The sequence below is a fragment of the Pleurotus ostreatus genome, assembly GCF_014466165.1.
Source record: "Pleurotus ostreatus strain PC9 chromosome Unknown scaffold_1, whole genome shotgun sequence".
In the NCBI taxonomy this organism is placed as follows: Eukaryota; Fungi; Basidiomycota; class Agaricomycetes; order Agaricales; family Pleurotaceae; genus Pleurotus; species Pleurotus ostreatus.
The window spans coordinates 3,950,980-3,970,065 of NW_023503156.1; the positions used below are offsets into that span (position 1 = coordinate 3,950,980).

The following is a 19,086-nucleotide window of genomic DNA, read 5'->3' on the forward strand; positions in this document are numbered from 1 at the left end:
CACTGTCCTAGGTGAGGCACTGCGCCATCGCTCTTGTCTAGCGGTTCACTCCTTCGAGCCCACGTACTCATGACTGTGTTGTTGCGCATCGTGAAGATGCGGACTCCTCATGTGTGGTGGCGGCCGCAAGGATTACCGCTATGCTCGAAGCGACGGTATGTGGTCCTTCCCCGCCGTTTCCCTTTCCTCTAGCCACGTTCTTAACCGCCGCAGCCGTTGTGGGCATCCTTCGCCTATGATTCACCGTTGCTTTCCCTTTCCTTTGATATCTTGCTAACGCAGACGACCGTGTCGCTTACTATAGTAGTATGTAGGTCAACTGAAATATCATTACGCTATCTTGCCCTTACGATACATGGGTTATTTTGGAATGAAATGAAACAAGCCGTTATGTCTTCTGACCCGGCGCAATCATCTGGCTTCTATATTAACCCTTCTCTTCTGTCGCAGAAGCACCGGTTCTTGAGCTTCGCTCTTTCGGGCGTCTTCGCACATCCGTCAATTGTGGCCGTTCTGATGCAAAGCCAGGCAAACTGCTCCGCCGGTCACCCCGTTACTGGTGTAAGCTACTCTTCGCGGCTTCCTGGTGCCATTAATCATTGTCATCATCGCTTATATGAAATACCGCCACTCATACCACCCTAGAAGTCAAGAAACTCCATCTTAACCGTCCTGATACGCGGTCTAATCACGGCGTTCGGGCAGTATGGGGTTTGGAAGACGTGAAGACGCGAAATATATTCGCCGAGGACGAACATAGAAAGACTCGACTGGCGGGGTAATAGATATTTGCAATGTTTATGATGTGATTGTGTGGGTGAGGGTTTGGTATTTTGCTCGACCTGTATGGAATGCTTCAGTGCAACGTGTTCACGGTGATTCGAATACGACCGCAAGATGATATATTTATCGTCCCAGTCTATTGGTCGTAAGTAACAAGAAAATCAATTGGAGCGCACGCCATGGTCAACCTCAGTTGTGCTTAGCAGCGACCTAAGAGCGGATGTTACTCGCCAGAGGAACACCTAAGAACACCAGGTGACCCCAATTCCAAATTCCAAAGCCATCAGGACTAGATGGTTGATGTCGCAGATATCGCACTTCCTTACGGCTCCATAGAATCAAATATGCAACCCAGAATCACCTGGGCACTGTCCAAACGTTGGTTCGTTGCTTCCAAGTAGCGATAGTGCGGGTGCACCGTTGTATTCCCCAAAATTCGATTCGGGAGGCGACGGGGATGGGGTAACATAGACGTCAGGAAGCTCCTTAGGATATTGCGGTGGAGGTTATTGTTCAAACAATGGTGGCATTACCTGCGGATCTCAGAGGTGGTGAGAGTTCATCAGTCGAAGGTGATACAGTTTCTCTACGAGACCGGCGACGTTAGATTATGCGAGGACTCACAATGGTTGCCCTTCAGGGGTTTCCAGGCTTTTCTAGGGGTAAAAGCACCTGAAACACGTGATGCGCGATCATTGATCGACGGGGTTCTGAAGAAGTTCGCACTGCAACGTCAAATGCGCAAAGAAAGTAGCCTGAATATGTGAATCGCACCTCTGCATCTCAGAAAGGGCCCATGTGAACCCCGCAACCACTATCATAACGCCATATATGCACTTCGGCGGATCAGGTATTCTTGATCGCTTCAAATCACTGCCGATTGACTTATTCTGGCTGATATTCTGGCATGATAGTGCTTGTTGTCAAGTTTGTACTGATTGTCGAGGATTTGGAGCAGCCGAAGTATGGAGTGCCCCTGTTCGCTCACTTTCGCACTGATATCCGGTGCGCAGTTAGCCACTTCAATGAATTAATTTACCATCACTCACTTCTTTCCGGCGGGATGAATACTGATCCATATGCTGCATATGGCGACCAGTTGTTACCCCTGAGTGTCTAAACCCTCTTGCGGAACCAAATTCCACCCCGAGGCTGCATATCAGTCGTGGATTGGTGGGTTTAACAGCATATGCCCCGGGTTCACTAATCATCAACGTACTTCAGCTCCATCATACCGACGGAACGCTGTGAAGGACTCAAGCCAAGTCGAGGCAATGTGAATGAAGGACGCAACGGAAAACACCAATGGCAAGATTCCGAGAGACGTATTTCTCACACACGAGGCACGGTGTGTAGGCGAAGGACGGCTAATTGAGTACGTGCTCGTGCGGATAGTGTGTGTTTTCCAAGTTGGGGTTCAAGCGAGGTCAACGGGGCGATTATGTGTGCACGAATGCGACAATACCTTGGTGCCCTGTCAAGAGGATGGATTTGACTGGTGGGATAAAAGCAGATGGACAGTAATCTTGTACCCACCATCGTCCCCTCAGAACCAAGACGATGTTCTGCTATACCGCTGCAGCTTTTCTATGCCTCCTTGCCTTACCATTGCAGGTGGCATCGCAAACGAACCTGCCACCTGCCGAGCCTGGCATCTTCACGGCGCAAGGCAGCAGCTTGATCAATGCACCAATCGAGGACGTTTGGGACGCGATCCTTGACTTCGAGTCGTACCCCGATTGGAACCCGTTTGCCCGGTAAGCGTTGAGGTTGTTGGCAAGCCTTGACGGCCCCTAACCAGAAAATTCAATAGAGCAATGGTGTTGATCGACAGTGTGTGGACAAAGAATCCGCTGGAAGATCAGACGCCCCAAGTCGGCAGTCACATCCAAATCACAGCGGCCATTCCGCCCCTCGAGCTCCCAGTCGACGCCAACTCAACCGCGAACCCCTTCCAAACCCAGCAATCACTCGAAGTAGTCACTCACATCGATCATGACAATCATCGGGCGGCGTGGAAGCAAGTCATGCTCCCCAGCTTGTTGATGGTTGCCGAAAGATGGACAGCCGTCAGTGTCGTGGATACTCCGGACGGTCCGCGGACATTGTATGAATCGAGGGAGGTCTTTCAGAGCCTTCTGTCGATCGTCGTGGGGCTGTTGTTCCAACAAGGATTGCAGCAGGGGTTTGATGCTCAGGCATTGGCGATAAAGTATAAATTCGAGGGGATGCCTGCTCCTTAAAGCACGATATAGTTAGCCAGAAAGATGTTATATTGTGGGGTGACACAGTTAGTGTTGTATAATCAACAATTATTTCGTACCGCCGCCCTCTCTTTTCCTGACCTCCGGCTCGAGGGGGAAACGTTGTTCCTCAGGCGTGACCGAGTAGAGCGTCTTCCAGATCTGTTCCAATGGCTTGGGCGTTTTCCATGCTAGCTCATCATTTCGAAGCCAGAGGCGAACAAGATGGCGACTATCCCGGACATGATTATCAACAACATAGAACAAGATCAGAACTTGAGTACTCACGTGTGTTCTGCATCGTCGCGGAATGCATCTCGAGCATGCAGCAGTCCCATACTGTTGATATACTGGATATCACCCTTCTGGAAGTTCAGCCCGAGCGAGTACTTCTCAGCCAAGAAGTGAACCGCGTCCAATGCTTCGGCTTGAGCTTCGGTGATGGGTGGGATGTTGGGGTTGCGTTTTTGAGACCCATAGCCGGTGAAGTGGCGTCGGGAGTATTGGATGACAACGTGTTCACCGTCTTCGAAGTATAACAAAGGCCGCATCGTAAAAGCTGGTGTCCCACCAAAGCTGTAGATTGTCGCTGGTTAATCCCGCAGTGTACTGTATAAGCAATAGCCGGAAAACATACCGATCCAAAACCCACGGTTCAGATAATGTGTGTACGAGATCGGGGCGGGTTGCGGCGAGTTCGTTATATACACGGCCACCACTGCTGATACGGGAAGTCCCACCTTCCGCAGCGGACTGGATGGCCAGAAGCGCGATCAGGTCACCGACATCGGTGTGGAAAACCTGCTTGTCCGTAGTGTACGCAGAGTTTCCCGATGCGCCGTCAGCTGCGTGGCTGACGCTGAGATCCTTGATATGAGAAAGCACCGCGCCCGTGGAATCCTGCTTTCCGCGCGCCGAGCCGACGTGCGACGACACGCCTTTAAATGTCGATGGTAGCTACACGTGAGCTGATGCTGGAATGGGAGATAGGTATACACGTACCTGCATAGACAATGGCAAGTTCCTCGCGCGTGTATTTGTCCACGGGTATCTCTCGTAGCACGAAGAAACCTCTCCCGGAGTACAGTTCTTGTGCCAGTTCCCAGAGTTTTGGGCTAAGCGTTGGAAGTGGGAACGTGTCTCTGCCGATGAATCCCAAAGGCGTATTCAGGGCTGTCAGATATGCAAAAAGACGGATGCCAATGTCAAAGTAGTGACGATTAGACAACCTTTCTAGCGTACCTTTGAAATTAGCAAGTGCACCGTCGACCTCCTGGAGCTCCGATGCACTAAGCCGATACACCCATTGATGCTCGCCCTTCCAATCCTTGCCTTCCCAAACAATAGGGCCTTCAACCTTGGCAGGGAACCCTTCTGGCAGCGGCTGTCGAACACGATCCGGGTTCGCAGCAAGCTGGCGCGCCGTTCGAGCGCGATACTTGGCTTCGTCGGGGTGGTAGTCGATATCGGGTTGAGTCTGCATAGTGACTAAAGTCTACAGTCTCTAGATTACAATGAATCGGAGATTATCTCGGTGACAAGTACAGAGGTGCATTGTCGATTATCAGTCCATGTCCCTTATAAACTGGCACGGTGAGAATGAAGGGGCCCCGATCCCCGGGTGAACTGAAATATTAGTGGTCTGGAAACCCGCGTCAGCCCCGCCAGCCGTCACTTAACCATGCTGCAACCTCGATAGGGGGTACTGTGGGAAGGACAGCTCGCCATACACACCCAAAATTAATCGGAGGCTATAAATCAGCTCTGTTATCTGATTAGACATGTCTACCGTGGCTCGCTTGACCCACTACCGCAAGGCCATACCCCCAATTAACTATTTCGTGAGGTATCAGAGCAGTAATTTACTTTCTTGCTGACATTCTCGGCGGCGTTACAACAAGGGTCGTACCAAATGTTACGTGTCGTCCCAGGTAGTACCCCATAAAGCCAGCTACGCATCCAGAAAATGCGGCTACTGCCAGAGTTTCCGGGTTTTGGGAGCGCGAAGGCGACGTGGGGTTCCGGGAAGAATGAGACTATGCTCAACCCGGGCTGTCGGAGGCATGCACACATCAGGACGGCTGATAAGAGCCGCTAAGCTGACAGTGATGCCATGAGGAACGGGATACCACTCCACCAGGGAATTACTCACAATCGGTGTCAACTCACTGCTCCGGCTCTTGGAAAACGAGCTGAACTGGCTGCTTCTGCTTTGAGGACTTGGCCTTCTTGCTGTGGTTATTGGCACGCTTTCCCGCGTTCTTAGCGGGTACAGAGGTATGTTCGTTTTCTCCATCACCTATTGTGATAACTATCAATAGATTTGACTTTGACCGAGTCTCGTAGGAGATATCTTCGTCCTCGTCTTCTGGCGTGATTTCATCTTGTACCTCGACCGTGCCCGTTGTGATCGTGGTGTGAATTTCCTCCTTGGCGTGTGGTAGTATTGACGGTAGCGCGCAAGACAGACGTAAGAGATGGGGTATCGCAGCACCCATTGCTGAGAGATGCAGTGACTTGTACCTTCAAGCAAGCAAACTGAGTCACCAGCTGCAACTTCAACGAAGTACATACCCATCTTTGAGAATGATATCCTTGCACCTCCTCATGTACGCGCCCAAAGGCGTCTTGCGCGTTATACATATCTTGTTCTTCCCCTCCTTATGCGCAGACCGAGGTCCCGCCGCGGAGTCTCCTCTAGCTACCGTCGGAAACGGTCGCGGCGGCACGAGTTTGCGTCTCTGAACTTTCGGTTTCGAGTCAACTTTACGAGGGTCGGCGGCTTTGCTGGGGCCTGCATCGTTCTTTGACTCGGGGGACATTACTCTGACTTTGGTTCTGCTCCTCAGTTCCGCATTCGAATCATCGGCCTTTGGGTCGCGTTTCCGTTTCTTCGACGGTTCCATTGCGAAGTCACTTGAGTGGGAGTCGGCAGGAGTTCAGGGGCCGCCTGGAGCCGGCCCTAAGCTTCTCAGCACGTGGTCAACAGTGTTTTAAACAAATCTCAAATTTACAGAAGGCCCCAGCTTACGCCCATACCCATCGCCTGTAATCTGGCCAGCCGCGATGGCGTCGATGAGCACGGATATCGCTGAGCAGAATATCCAGATGTGGAAGGTCAAGAAGCTCATCAAGAGCCTTGACTCCGCCCGAGGGTGCGTCTCTCGGATCGTTCATTGTGTGACCAGGAGATTAACGATCCCGAAGGGCGGGGACATCCATGATCAGTTTGATCATTCCTCCCAAGGTACCATAGTTTGTTCTTAATCATGTTTCTGACGCTGATCAACCTCTCAGGATCAAATATCTCGAGCATCAGCTATGTTGACGCAGGAATATGGCACTGCATCGAACATCAAGTCTCGGGTTAATCGTTTGTCGGTATTGTCCGCTATCACGAGTACACAACAACGTTTGAAGTTGTATAATCGAGTACCTCCGAACGGTCTCGTGCTGTTCGTGGGGACCATCTTGACTGACGAAGGGAAGGAAAAGAAAGTTTCGTTCGATTTCGAGCCTCACAAGCCCATAAATACGTGAGTCACCAATTCTTTTTCATTTTGAGGCTTTATTTATGGTCACCCACAGCTCGCTATACCTTTGTGACAACAAATTCCACACAGAGGCTCTGTCAGAGCTCCTCGAATCCGACTCACGCTTTGGCTTCATCGTCATGGATGGAAACGGCACATTGTTTGGCACGCTAGCTGGCAATACCCGTGAAGTCATCCACAAATTCACCGTCGATCTCCCAAAAAAGCACGGCCGTGGTGGTCAATCTGCGCTTCGTTTCTCACGTCTACGAGACGAAAAACGACATAACTACGTTCGTAAGGTCGCCGAATTGGCCGTACAACACTTCGTCACGGCCGACAAAGTCAATTGCACTGGTCTCGTCCTTGCTGGTAGCGCCGATTTTAAGACGGAGCTCAGTCAGAGTGACATGTTCGACCCTCGACTTGCCGCTAAAATCATTAAAGTGGTTGACGTCAGTTATGGTGGAGAGAACGGTTTCAATCAGGTGCGTTTTTCTCGTTCATATTCTTAGTATCTTTATTGATTGCTGTCATTAGGCTATCGAACTTGCTGCAGAATCACTAGCCAACGTCAAGTTCGTTCAAGAGAAGCGACTGATTCAAAAGTACTTCGACGAGATCAGCCAGGACACTGGCAAATACTGTTTCGGTATAGATGACACTCTCAAGGCGCTGGAGTTGGGTGCAGTCGAAACTCTCATTGTATGGGAGAACTTGGATATCACTAGATACGTCCTTCGTAATGCTGCCGGAGGTACATTCACTTTGCCCGTTACTCGAATTTTCTGCTGATGCCTTTGCAGAGGAAATCATCGTCCACGCAAGCAAAGAGCAGGAAAAGGATCGCGAAAAGTTCCTCGACAAATCGACTGGCCTTGAGATGGAACAGTCGATTGAGCCCCAACCCCTTCTCGAATGGTTCGCGGACAAGTATAAGGAATTCGGTGCCAACCTCGAGTTCGTTACCAACCGATCGCAGGAAGGAGCACAGTTCGTGAAGGGCTTTGGCGGCATCGGTGGGCTTCTGCGCTACAAAGTCGACTTCACTACGTTGGGACCTGAGGAAGACGAGGACGAATTCTACTCAGATGACGATGATATCTGACGGTACTGTTGGCTCTACGGAGCCCCTCCGACCAGGGTACGTCGGGTGGGGCGGGGGGTAGGAGGTCAGTAGATTCATCTCCCTGTTTTTCTTGATAAAGTTATAACCTTTCGATTCAGGTGGAAGGCGGGGGTTATGTATTGGCGGACTTGGCTTTACGCGTCGTTTCTTCTAGTGGATCATATTGTTACGTGAGTCCTGTGAGTGTATCAGGACTCAGCGTTTCGCTGAATGCCGTTGACAGGTCGTTGAAGAGAGTGCGTGGGCTGTTGTAGGTTGATGAACGGTGGAACCACGTACCGATTTGCTTTCTTGCCATGTTGTACCTATCTATAATTATGTGTGCTGCTTTGCTCTCGCTCCCACCCCCGTGCGAGATTATCCCAAAGTCTCGTCTCGTATTGCTTCTATTCATTCACGTATGCGCAACAGGTCTCGAATAACTACTGATACTTGGCAAACGCATTAACCAGTCCATCCCAACGACCGTCGTGCCAACTTGCAATGTCTCGCCACTGCTGGCTGTTCTCTCCGTAGATGATCTTCAGGCAGACCATCCACGAAGCCACCGTGACGTCCGCGAATGTGATGGAATCCCCCGAGATGAAAGGACCTCCGCTCTTCTTGAACCAACCGTCAACCTTCCCCAACCCATCCTTATACTTCTCCCACCCCTCCGCATAAGCTTCCCCGACCGGCGTTATTTCTTCGATCTTCTTTCCAAAGCTCGCCTCGCGCGTTCGCCTGAAGTATGGCTCACTGTGGGGGTTGATGATCTCGTTCACCCTCGGGATCGAGAAAGGGAAGATCGGTGATATTGCGGCGATATGGGCATCAACGAAAGCGTATTGCAGCGCGATGGTCCCGGATGGGAACAACGTCGGGGTATTGGGATACTGCTTGTCGAGGTATTCAACGATCAAGGGCCCGTCAGATACGACGGCACCAGTCGATGTGTCTTGAATGACCGGAAGAGTGTAATGGGGTGCAATCGGGCTGGTGGGCGCTGCGCCTATCTTCTTGCAGACGTCCTCGATGTCTGGATATTCGACCCACACTGTCTGGAATGGAATCCCCTTGATGTTCAGGGCGTACCTTGAACTTTATGTTTATCATGCAGAAAATAAAGCAGAAGGAACTTCTTACCGAACCCTCCACGTATTGGGAGACCATGGTTGGTGACCGATTACGCTAGAGGAAGGGATATCGTAGAATATAATGCCTGGTTGCGCCATAGATGACAGTGATTGGGTTTCGGGCCTTCACTAGCTAAGCTCTTTATACGATTTCATGCATGCTTAAACTTTCTCATAAGGAGCAATTTGGAGCATGCTGTACTGATGGAACCCACTTTCTTCGAGACACGAATGATGACATTGACAGAGGAAGCTCAGGCTCAGTCATCCAGACGCCCAACTTTGCCGACACAGGGTAATAATGAGACCCAGGTTTGACGCATCAGAAAACAAACCAAATACCATCACGCTCCGTATATTGTGGTTGCTTTGAGTATAAGTAACGGCCACAATATGGTTCTTATCGAAATGGATGGAAGCTATGATTTCTATCTTTCATTTCATCCCCCGCCTTACTACTTGATAAACTGTACTTGCAACTGAGTATTGGCTATTTTGCTAGTGGCGCCTTGCTATGGTAAATGAACCTGTGATGGTGCTGCCGCTCGAGAATAAAGACCAGGCAGGTGAGTACCTGCACACTGATTGCGGTCCAGAAAGGGGCACAACAGGGGCCCCTTTTGCTGACTACCGTTCATTGTGAACGGACTTGCAGACGGTACGGGAACTTGAAGCTGCTGTACTTCTTTAGCTGAGCTCAGCGGCCACCACCAAAGCCTCGTTTTGATTGACCTTCCGATTTAGGTTACCGGTATTTGACTAGTCTACAGGTTTCAATGTCCCAGACATCAATATTGATACTTTGCAAATGTGTTGACCAGCCTCTCCCATCGGCCGTTGTGCCAACCCGCGATGTCCTTCCATTCTTGACTATCCTCTCCAAAGATGATCTTCAGAAAGACGAGCCACGAAACCACCGTGATGTCTGCAAACGTGATGGACTCTCCCATCACAAAAGGGCCTTCGCTCTTCTGATACCAACTATCGACCTTCCCAAGACCTCCCCTGTATTTCTCCCACCCCACTGCACGGGCTTCCCCAACGGGTGTTATTTCTTCGATCTTCTTACCAGCAGCTTGCTCACGGGTGCGCCTGATGTATTCCTGACTGCGAGGGTTCAGAATGGCGTTGGTCCTCCGCAATGATAAATGGTTGATTGGTGATATCGCGCTACCATGAGCAGAAGTGAACCCGGCTTGCAAAGCTATGGTTCCAGGGGGAAAGAGTTGCGTGGTGTCGGGATACTGCTTGTCGAGATATTCAACGATCAATGGCCCGTCGGATATGACAACACCAGTTGATTTGTCTTGAATGACCGGGAGAGTATAATGGGGTGCAATCGTACTGGTGGGCGCTGCACCTATCTCCTTGCAAACGTCCTCGATGTCAGGGTATTCTACCCACACTGTTTCGTAGGGAATACCCTTAATGTTGAGGGCATAGCTGAAATGGTAGTACTTGGTTGAGTCCGACATGTACGAGTATAGACAAAGAAAAGATCTCACCGAACCCTCCAGGTGTTGGGCGACCATGCTGGAGGGTCGAGAGAGGAAATGATATCGTAGAATATGATGTGTGCTTGAGCCATAAATGATGGTTAATGTTGAAGCCAATTACTTATAACATTTTGAGCGTGGCTGGGCCACATTGTGCACATGCCAAGCATCATGGGACCAATTTCCTTCCTCGTCCCCTCATGGAAATTCAGGTAAAGCCCAGTGCTCAGCCTCAGTCATCCAGCTCGGTCAGCCAGTATTCGACGTCAGGAGAGCCCCTGTAGATACAGGGGCCTGTCGATTCTTCTTTACTGCAAACGCTTATTCAGGGTTGGAATGTGCTTTTAATGCACCAATATACATCCAAGGACCAGAGTTCAGGATAGGTATCTTTGTATCTAAACTGCTCGACGCGCCCGCCTTAATGTTGATACTTTGCAAAAGCTTTGATCAGAGCATCCCAACGACCATCGTGCCAGCTCGCGATGTCCTTCCACTCCTGACTGTCCTCCCCGAACATGATCTTCAGCCACACGAGGAAAGAAGCAATCGTCACGTCCGCGAACGAAATAGTATCACCCATGACGAAGGGACCCCCGCTCTTCTTGATCCACCCATCGATCTTCCCAAGCCCGTCCCTATATTTGCCCCACTCAGCCACACGCGCATCCCCCACGGGCGTGAGCTCTTCCATCTTCTTTCCAAACATCTGCTCCCGCGTGCGCCGGAAGTACTCCTCACTTCGCGGGTTAAGGATGCTGTTGGCTTTCGGCAACGCGAAGACGAATAGAGACGTTATGGCGTCGGCATGGGCGGCGATGAATCCGTATTGCAGCGCGACGGTACCCGATGGGAATAGTTTGGGGGTGTCCGGGTAATGCTTGTCGAGATACTCGGCTATTGCGGGCCCGTCAGACAAGATAACCCCAGTTGAAGTGTCATGGATGACCGGAAGCGTGTAGAGAGGTGCAACCGTGCGGGTGGGCGCTGCCCCGATCTTCTTGCAAACCTCCTCAATGTCGGGGTATTCAACCCATACCGTCTGGTATGCAAGGCCTTTGTAGTTCAGAGCGTAGCTGGGGCATAATTAGCAAGGTGTTCCTGGCCGGAGTAAGAGATCTCACCGCGTCCTCCATGTATTGGGCGACCATGGTTGAGGGTCCAAAGAGGACGGGATATCGTAGAATATGATGGATGGTTGCGCCATTTCACGAAATTTGATTATAGTTACAGAACCAAAAGCCGGCTTTATGGTGAAGTCACTAGATGATGGGAAGGTGCTTGGTAAGAATTAAGCAAAAATCACAGCGATATTCGTCAGCGGATCAGGTGCATGGTGTGTTTGACCACTGAACTTCACCGCCTCACTAAGCACTCTGCCGATTGGACATCCGGGCTCCAGAAAGTCTGACGTCGATCCAACAATCCAATTGCTTCCCCGAAAACCCCAACTTCCGCTAGTCCCATTATCCACAAATTATTTCAGCTATTACATACAAATAACAGAAGATACGCATCAATCGTCCCAGACGGCTCGCTCCTTTCCCTTCGAGCTGTTCTCCAAGGCCAAGGTCATGCGTTGTATGAGTTTGCCTTGCATCTCTACGACGGCACGTAAGTCCGATATCTGATTGCTCAGCTCGGTTTGGTTTTGCGCTAGCTTGTAGTTCGACAAATCCTGCGGCTTCCCAGTATCCACATCGTCGAAGAGGCGATGTTCGCCCGTTAGCGAGGACATTTCGATGCCTTGCATCCTATCTTCGTCTAACCGCTGTAATGGAAGTCAGAAACAGCATCTCAGTATGGCTAAATGACAAACGAACCCCATGTCGCGTCATTTTCTCCCAGACTATACTGAACTCTCTTCCCAGCACGAAACTGGGCAAAGCAATCAGAAGCAGCCCGAAGACCAGTAATGGGAGGGTGACCAAGCGGCCCAAGAACGATCTAGGAGTGATTTCGCCATAACCGACGGTGGTAATTGCTGCGGGGTTGCTTAGTCCTGTTTTGTGCCTCCAGTAGGCTGCATGTATACGTACTAACGATGACAAACCAGGCTGCGGCTGGGATGGACTAAGATATCTGGCTGAGCAAAAACCAAGGAGAGAACAACGATGACCTACAGCGAACTGAGTAGGATCTCCATCAATATTGACGAAGGTTTCAAGGGTGTTGTCCCAAGTCCCCCTTTCAGCAAAGTATCTGATGCGCAACGATATAAGCACACCCAGCACAAAACAGGTATAGAGACACACAGAAGGGTACTGAACACTGTGAGCACCATGACCACGAAGAAGCCGATAGCGAGAAGTGCATGTTGTGATCGGCGGACGGAAAGGTACATTACTTCTATGGTGCTAAAAATAAATTCTCGCCGTCAGTGTCTTTGACACGGATTCGGGCTCACAGTAGGATTGTATTATTGTAGCGGAATGGCTTGAAGACGCGTAACAGCCGGAACATACGAAGTATTGAGAATCTGAATAGAACAGACTAATCCGCCGCAAGTGTTCATTAACGAAATTCACGACTTTGGTGACGCATGGGAGACTCACGGTGTCTTGCTGTAGCAGTATCTCAACATAATATGGAAGAATGGATAGCAAATCTATGATGCCGTAAAACGCTATAGGGAACTGATAAATCGTGGGCCCAGACGCGAAAGAGGGTGACATACAAGTTGACCACTTGAATAGACTCCTCCATGTCGTGCTCCAGGCAAGACATCTAGCCACATACTCCACGGTGAAAAGCGCGACCAGACTAGTTTCGAGGCCGAACCAGAAGCGAGTGGATATATAATGGAATGCTGGCACAGTCTCCAGCACCGTCACCAGGGCAGACACTATTATGAGTGATGTGATAAGTATGTGCATGAGAAACGCCTGAGGCGAGGAGTTTGCCAGTTCCATGAGTGCGAAGAGGTCCCGCCGCCATGCCGGTTCGATAGCGTCCAGCGTCGCGTCGTCGAAGGACTGCGGGCCTGTAAAGATGTCGTTGACATCGGGGGGTGAAGACGACCTGGAAGGCTGCTCGACCAGAAACTTTGCAGAGTTCGGGCTCCGAGTGCGCGCAAGAGGGACTTCGCTGGTGGACATGACCGTCGGGAATGAGGAGGTGGCGATATGTTGTGTTGCGCTCCCGTCGGATCAGGTGACATAGGAGCAGAGAGCGCGGCTTTCTCGAAGTCTTGACCGTCGCGTTCGAACTTTGCTCGCGTCCAATCGCTCGCAGTTCTTTGAAAAATCATACTACCTCTTGGGGTGCGACTGGTATCGACTCGAACGTCTAATCCTTTCTCAGGACGTTAACGCCGACTACTTCTGCCCATATACTGACGCAGTACTCCAGATGACGCCGCACCGCACGCTGCAGCGATGAAGACCTATCTCTGGTATAACCCCAGCGACACCACCCGGCGGGGGAGATGTCAGTGGGCAGAATGGTGGGCTCAAGGCCAAATGAAAGAATCCACGGCATTCTTGTGCGGACTGAGACACTCTACGGCAAACATCACGGTCTTGAAGTTGAGGGCTGCCTGCCTTAAAGGCCAGCCTAGATTCTGAAGTAATCAAACAGTTGGAGTATCCGCAAGAGTGGTCTTGTCAACTCGAGGGAAGCATAACTAAGGATGTCCTTTTGTCGTTCAACGCCCTCCAATCTAGTGTGCCAACACCACGAAATATAAAGGATCGCGAGCGCAGGGTAGATTCAATATCCCGGCAAGCGCACTTCCCATGGCACTCTCGAACGGAAGAGAATGATTGACCCATATTCCCTTTGACCATATCAGCGATATGCTAGCGTTGCGGGTCAACGTAAAACTTCTAGCCAAATGAATCGACTTCCGCTTTCCTCCTGCATGGACATGCTTAGTGGAATGTTCGTGAGTGAGCTCAATCTGACTCGTAGTCGCTGATCCCACTAGCCATCACCCAGCGAGACTTTCAACGAACGCGCTACTCTCGCGGTCGGGAGCTTCTCTAGCGTTATGGGTGCGGTATGATGAACGATGATTTGTGAAACTATATGTAACTAATGCTCCTCAGTCTATAATATCCTTCTACCACTGGACGTTCTAAAGTTTGATTGGGTCCAACGACCTAATTTCCAGCTTGTTTGCATCCCGTACGTGTCCACCAATGATATGGATGTCTTAGCACTCTGCTTCCAGGACAATGATTTCTCAAGTAATAGTTTGACCAGCTTGGTAGATCACCTTCGTGGTGAAGGGGTTGCTGCAGACTTCGCCACCGACGATGGGCATGACTGAGAACTGCAGTGAGCATCCAGGCTATCAGGGGTAGGACAGGGGTAAGTGATCCTTGTCACGCATTTCGGTCACCGATCGCGATCGGCAAGGCAGGCAACGCGCCCCTTCGGCAACGGCAGGATTATGAAAACTCCGTACGCAGTCCATTCATTCGACCCCTTCTACTCCAACCACCACCATCTCATTCAGTTCAGCGACAAGAGACAACCTTAGCTCCATCGACCTCGACTCGTCACTCTCCTTGAGATGCAGGCAGCATCTCATGGCCTCTGGGGCTTTGCCCGGAAGCCAAATATCGGCTTTGGCCCACCACTACCATTGGGTGGCAATACCACAGCCAAAGCGCACCGTTCAATCCACATACCCTCGTTCTTAAATCACGCACCATCTCCCAAAGTCCTGAATGCTGGCGCCGCGCAACGCTTGTTATCTCAGACACGCAACATCCTCACTAGCTTCGTCGCTCATCTCACCGCCCCGGGATTAGGGACGGTATCGCCTTCGTTTGGGCGTGGGATGCACACTGCTGTAGGACGTACTGCAGGATTCAACGCTCGTGCATCTATACAACAAGGATTCAGCTTCCCCGCTAGAGTCAGCATTGGTCGACCACTCCACGGTGCTCCATACCTGCCTCGCGCACCCGTCACCCCGCGATCGGTGATGCAAGTTGGGCTGGGGACAGCGAGGCAGTTCTCTACTGGCAGGCCGATATTCCAGCACTTAGTGGAGAATGTGCCCGTTGCCGGACGAGCGTTCTACGAAGCAGATTGGGAAGTTAAATTGAGAGAGGAGCGAGAGATGATGGTGGCGAAGCACAGGAAAGAGAAGAAGGCGGCCAAGAGAACCACGTCGATGCTCAAGCCTCGCGTTCAAAACATCATCGCTAGCGACATTGTCAACGAAGCCCCGTCTGCCACCGAGCTCGACACGTATTTTCCTCTCCCAGAGGTTGCTAATGTGACTACTTACCTTCTAATTCCCTTGGCACCTACGCCGACTTCCCGTATACCCCTTTCTGCCACGATCACCGAAGATCCCTTCCGATTCCCCTTGCGAGAGATTGGGAGAATGCACACGTCGTATACGCAGCACCGCACGAAGGTATCTTCCTTGTTCACGCGCCTCGATGCAGGCAATGTATGGTCGAAGAATGTGACGTGCTCAGCATATTCGCACGGCGCAGCTGTGGGTGACGGCGAGGGTGTCTGCACGATATTGAAGGTGGAGTTTGTTGGGTGGACTAAAGCGGAGGTTAGGAGTGTGATTGGGGAAAGTGGGACGGGGTGGTGCGTGCTTGAGGAGGTCACCTCTGCCATCGAAGAGGACCGTGACGACACGGACTCGATTCTATCCGGGATGACAAGCGACACTGGGAACGATAGCATTGGCTTTCCTCCCTCTCAGTCGTTCGTGATGCCCACTCTGGACCTCTCGCAGACTTCGGGTTGGAGCAGCCCTCCTCCCGAACTTGGCAGAAACCTCCCATCCTCAATTGGATCTGACTTTGACTTTGCGGAGTGGTCCGACTCTGATCCTGGGTCACTCGTCTCTTCTCCGAGACGGAGCAACAGCCCAATCTTCGTCGACCCTCCCTCTGAGAACGGCTACTTTGGGTTCAGCTCCGACTTTCTGAGGAGACGAGCCGATACTGTTCGGGACGAGAGTGATCCATGGGAGGATGTTTTCTCTTAGGACGTACAAAATCATTCATTGATCTCTTTTCTGCTTCTACTTGTACATGTATTGTTTGTGTGCTACTTGAAAATTCAATATACGAAATATCTCCGCACGCTGTCGAGGAATTCGCTGTAAGGATTAGCCGATGTCAAAAGGCTACATAAGCTTTTTGGGAGGCTGAGGCTGCTTGTCAAGGAACTTGGAAGGAAGTATTTACGATCTGCACCATGCCCCTGTCGACCACGCTCAAGGCTTGCACCCGATCCATCAGGTTGCGTTCTCCCTCCTCCAGCTTCGGAAGCTTGAACCACTACCATCATGTGCCGAACATCCAGCGACTCAATGGGACACGATTCATCCATGACACCGCTCCTCAGAAACCTGCTGGCTGGAGTGGAACTCAGTTCCTCGCCCTGAGTACGACGCTCGGCCTTGGTTTGGCTGGGTTGGTTGAATATGGGCTACACTACACCCAGGTACGTCCGTGCCTAGCCTCTCGTTGTACAGCATGCTGAAGCTCCCTTGCAGGCGAACGATGCCAGTAGCGATACTGGGGCGCCACTAGCCAATTCCTATGGCTCAACGGCGGATGTCAAGCTAGCCATTGAAGAGCTGCGCACAGCCTTACCTGGGCATGGACAGGTCGACACAGATCCCGACGCTTTGCGGACATACGGATCCAGCGAGAACTCGTACCACCCGACGTCTCCTCATGCCGTTATTGTGCGTCGATCCTTTACGCATATATATGCACGTACATGCACATATATGCGCCTCAAGAAACAAGTAATAAGTCAACTAAACGACGGATGTTATGTTATTCAGGTTCGACCGAGTTCTACGGAAGATGTGGTTAAGATAGTCAACATTTCCAGGCAGTACAGAGTTCCTATCACGGCATATAGTGGTGCTACAAGTCTCGAAGGACATTTCGCTGGGGTATGTTCTGCCGTAGCGCCATCCCAATCGAACTGTCTAACAACGTCTAGTTTCCTAGCGGCAGTATATGCATCGACTTGTCCGGAATGGATAAGATTTTGGAGATTCACGGTGAATTGCCGTGTTTATATGCTTAGCTGTGGACTGAGACTCATCTGGGGTATGCTTACACGCGTAGAGGCCGACTCTGACCTAGTCTGTCAATCTGGGGCGCGGTGGGAAGACGTCAACGCTGCATTGAAAGAAAAAGGGATTCCTCTGTTCTTTCCTGTGAGTTTAACCTAATGATAGGTCATATCACATTCAATCCCGTGCTGAATTTCGGCAGTTAGACCCAGGGCCTGGTGCAGTAAGACTACTATCCATCCTTGTATTGCCTGCTGATAAAAATAGACAATAGGTGGAATGGTTGGTACTGGATGTAGTGGCAGTAAGTGAATTTCTTCTAACCTACACTCGCTCCACTGGAGTAAATTATCGTGTTCAAGCCAACGCCGTGCGCTACGGCACCGCGAAAGGTACGTAGAAGATTCCTGAGAAGTGGTCATACTCTCACCAACGCCATAGCTGAATGGTTCCTCAACTTGGTCTGTATTGGTCTCTCTTTCACCCGTTGCGAAAGTTATAATATCTTGTAGACGGTCGTCCTTCCCAACGGCGAGGTGATCAAAACCCGCCGCAGAGCCAGAAAATCCTCCGCTGGTTTTGACACCACCAAGCTGTTCATCGGTGCTGAAGGTACACTCGGTATCGTAACGGAGGGTAAGCTTCTCAATGGCCAACCGTGAATATGCTGTCCAACGGCTAGAAATTTTAGCAACACTGCGCCTGGCGCCGCTGCTACCTACTAAGGTTGCTATGGCCCAATTCCCTGATGTTCAGCACGCCGTCAGCGCGGTTCAGGAAATACTGGCCTCGCCTTATGGGCCACACATCCGTACGTTCCACCGTTCCTAACTGTGGGTGCTGATCGAGATGTATGCTTCTCTCCAGAATGCGTCGAACTACTCGATGACCACAGTAAGCCTCTTTTTGCCCTCAATAAGTATATCCAGTAGTTCACCCACATCAGTGATGAAGGCAATCAATAATGCAGGACTCGTCGACCACCCATATCCCGTCCAGGACAGCCTGTTCTTCAAAATACAAGGAGACGACCCTGCCGTCAGGTTAACTTCCAAGGTAGTGCAGACTATCGTGAAGAAACACAGCGGATCTCGGTTCGAATTCGCTGCTACAGATCAAGAAGCGGAAGACCTATGGGAGAATAGGAAATATGCATTAACGTCCAGCCTTGCGGCTCATCCGGGATCCAGATGTTGGACTACGGATGTTTGGTGAGCTTTGCCATTTATACATGCGCATGAGAACCGACTTGATATCATGGCAACTGACTTCGACGACTCAGTGTCCCAGTATCACATCTCCCGAGACTTGTTCTTGAGACGAAGAAAGATCTTGCTGAAGCTGGTTTGAAAAGCACGATTGTTGGACATGTCGGCGATGGCAACTTTCACGCTTTGATTCTGTTCCATTCACCTGAAGAGCTGCAAGCAGTGAGCGAGGCAGTCCATAGGCTCGTTCATCGCGCGATTGGCATGGATGGGACTTGTAAGCCCTCTAATACGCTTGTAATTATCTCCCGTCTGTATCTCTTACTCTGTGCCCTAGGTACTGGCGAGCATGGCGTGGGAGTGGGTAAAAAGGAATATCTTACAGACGAATTAGGTCCTGGAACGGTACAACTAATGAGGACGATCAAACGAGCTGTCGATCCTCTCAATTTATTGAACCCAGGAAAGGTACTTCGATCTCACCCAACGACGTGCAGTCCACACTCATGTTTCGCCTAGCTTTATCCAGATTAACAGCACGATCAACAGCATTGAACGTTG

General features: G+C 50.8%; 10 protein-coding genes across 10 annotated transcripts; 4 read left to right on the forward strand and 6 right to left on the reverse strand.

Moving 5' to 3' along the window:
- Window positions 1-2,343: 2,343 nt before the first annotated feature.
- Window positions 2,344-3,026, forward strand: PC9H_001442 (uncharacterized protein; the record flags this gene model as incomplete). Its single annotated transcript, XM_036771092.1, has 2 exons — window positions 2,344-2,540; window positions 2,597-3,026. The coding sequence occupies 2 exons, from the start codon at window positions 2,344-2,346 to the stop codon at window positions 3,024-3,026; spliced, it is 627 nt and encodes a 208-aa protein (XP_036636937.1).
- Window positions 3,027-3,095: 69 nt separating this feature from the next.
- On the reverse strand, window positions 3,096-4,509 carry PC9H_001443 (uncharacterized protein; the record flags this gene model as incomplete). Its single annotated transcript, XM_036771093.1, has 5 exons — window positions 3,096-3,258; window positions 3,315-3,602; window positions 3,664-3,964; window positions 4,029-4,199; window positions 4,269-4,509. The coding sequence occupies 5 exons, from the start codon at window positions 4,507-4,509 to the stop codon at window positions 3,096-3,098; spliced, it is 1,164 nt and encodes a 387-aa protein (XP_036636938.1).
- Window positions 4,510-5,191: 682 nt separating this feature from the next.
- On the reverse strand, window positions 5,192-5,932 carry PC9H_001444 (uncharacterized protein; the record flags this gene model as incomplete). Its single annotated transcript, XM_036771094.1, has 2 exons — window positions 5,192-5,549; window positions 5,601-5,932. 2 exons carry the CDS (start codon window positions 5,930-5,932, stop codon window positions 5,192-5,194), a joined length of 690 nt encoding a protein of 229 aa, XP_036636939.1.
- Window positions 5,933-6,092: 160 nt separating this feature from the next.
- SUP45 (Polypeptide release factor (eRF1) in translation termination) lies at window positions 6,093-7,667 on the forward strand (the record flags this gene model as incomplete). The annotated part of the gene is made up of 6 exons (XM_036771095.1): window positions 6,093-6,181; window positions 6,234-6,273; window positions 6,324-6,562; window positions 6,615-7,047; window positions 7,100-7,316; window positions 7,366-7,667. The coding sequence occupies 6 exons, from the start codon at window positions 6,093-6,095 to the stop codon at window positions 7,665-7,667; spliced, it is 1,320 nt and encodes a 439-aa protein (XP_036636940.1).
- A 443-nt stretch (window positions 7,668-8,110) lies between these two features.
- PC9H_001446 (uncharacterized protein) lies at window positions 8,111-8,902 on the reverse strand (the record flags this gene model as incomplete). The annotated part of the gene is made up of 2 exons (XM_036771096.1): window positions 8,111-8,762; window positions 8,814-8,902. The coding sequence occupies 2 exons, from the start codon at window positions 8,900-8,902 to the stop codon at window positions 8,111-8,113; spliced, it is 741 nt and encodes a 246-aa protein (XP_036636941.1).
- Window positions 8,903-9,591: 689 nt separating this feature from the next.
- Window positions 9,592-10,391, reverse strand: PC9H_001447 (uncharacterized protein; the record flags this gene model as incomplete). The annotated part of the gene is made up of 2 exons (XM_036771097.1): window positions 9,592-10,246; window positions 10,309-10,391. 2 exons carry the CDS (start codon window positions 10,389-10,391, stop codon window positions 9,592-9,594), a joined length of 738 nt encoding a protein of 245 aa, XP_036636942.1.
- A 329-nt stretch (window positions 10,392-10,720) lies between these two features.
- PC9H_001448 (uncharacterized protein) lies at window positions 10,721-11,506 on the reverse strand (the record flags this gene model as incomplete). Its single annotated transcript, XM_036771098.1, has 2 exons — window positions 10,721-11,375; window positions 11,424-11,506. The coding sequence occupies 2 exons, from the start codon at window positions 11,504-11,506 to the stop codon at window positions 10,721-10,723; spliced, it is 738 nt and encodes a 245-aa protein (XP_036636943.1).
- A 309-nt stretch (window positions 11,507-11,815) lies between these two features.
- On the reverse strand, window positions 11,816-13,397 carry PC9H_001449 (uncharacterized protein; the record flags this gene model as incomplete). Its single annotated transcript, XM_036771099.1, has 8 exons — window positions 11,816-12,070; window positions 12,123-12,283; window positions 12,339-12,372; window positions 12,423-12,501; window positions 12,555-12,656; window positions 12,707-12,792; window positions 12,855-12,925; window positions 12,977-13,397. 8 exons carry the CDS (start codon window positions 13,395-13,397, stop codon window positions 11,816-11,818), a joined length of 1,209 nt encoding a protein of 402 aa, XP_036636944.1.
- A 1,421-nt stretch (window positions 13,398-14,818) lies between these two features.
- PC9H_001450 (uncharacterized protein) lies at window positions 14,819-16,267 on the forward strand (the record flags this gene model as incomplete). The annotated part of the gene is made up of 1 exon (XM_036771100.1): window positions 14,819-16,267. One exon carries the CDS (start codon window positions 14,819-14,821, stop codon window positions 16,265-16,267), a length of 1,449 nt encoding a protein of 482 aa, XP_036636945.1.
- A 212-nt stretch (window positions 16,268-16,479) lies between these two features.
- PC9H_001451 (uncharacterized protein) lies at window positions 16,480-19,059 on the forward strand (the record flags this gene model as incomplete). The annotated part of the gene is made up of 16 exons (XM_036771101.1): window positions 16,480-16,728; window positions 16,781-16,975; window positions 17,078-17,191; window positions 17,242-17,302; window positions 17,370-17,461; window positions 17,520-17,540; window positions 17,585-17,621; window positions 17,680-17,709; window positions 17,759-17,778; window positions 17,830-17,953; window positions 18,009-18,128; window positions 18,185-18,211; window positions 18,264-18,528; window positions 18,600-18,802; window positions 18,863-18,993; window positions 19,045-19,059. 16 exons carry the CDS (start codon window positions 16,480-16,482, stop codon window positions 19,057-19,059), a joined length of 1,704 nt encoding a protein of 567 aa, XP_036636946.1.
- Window positions 19,060-19,086: the final 27 nt, after the last annotated feature.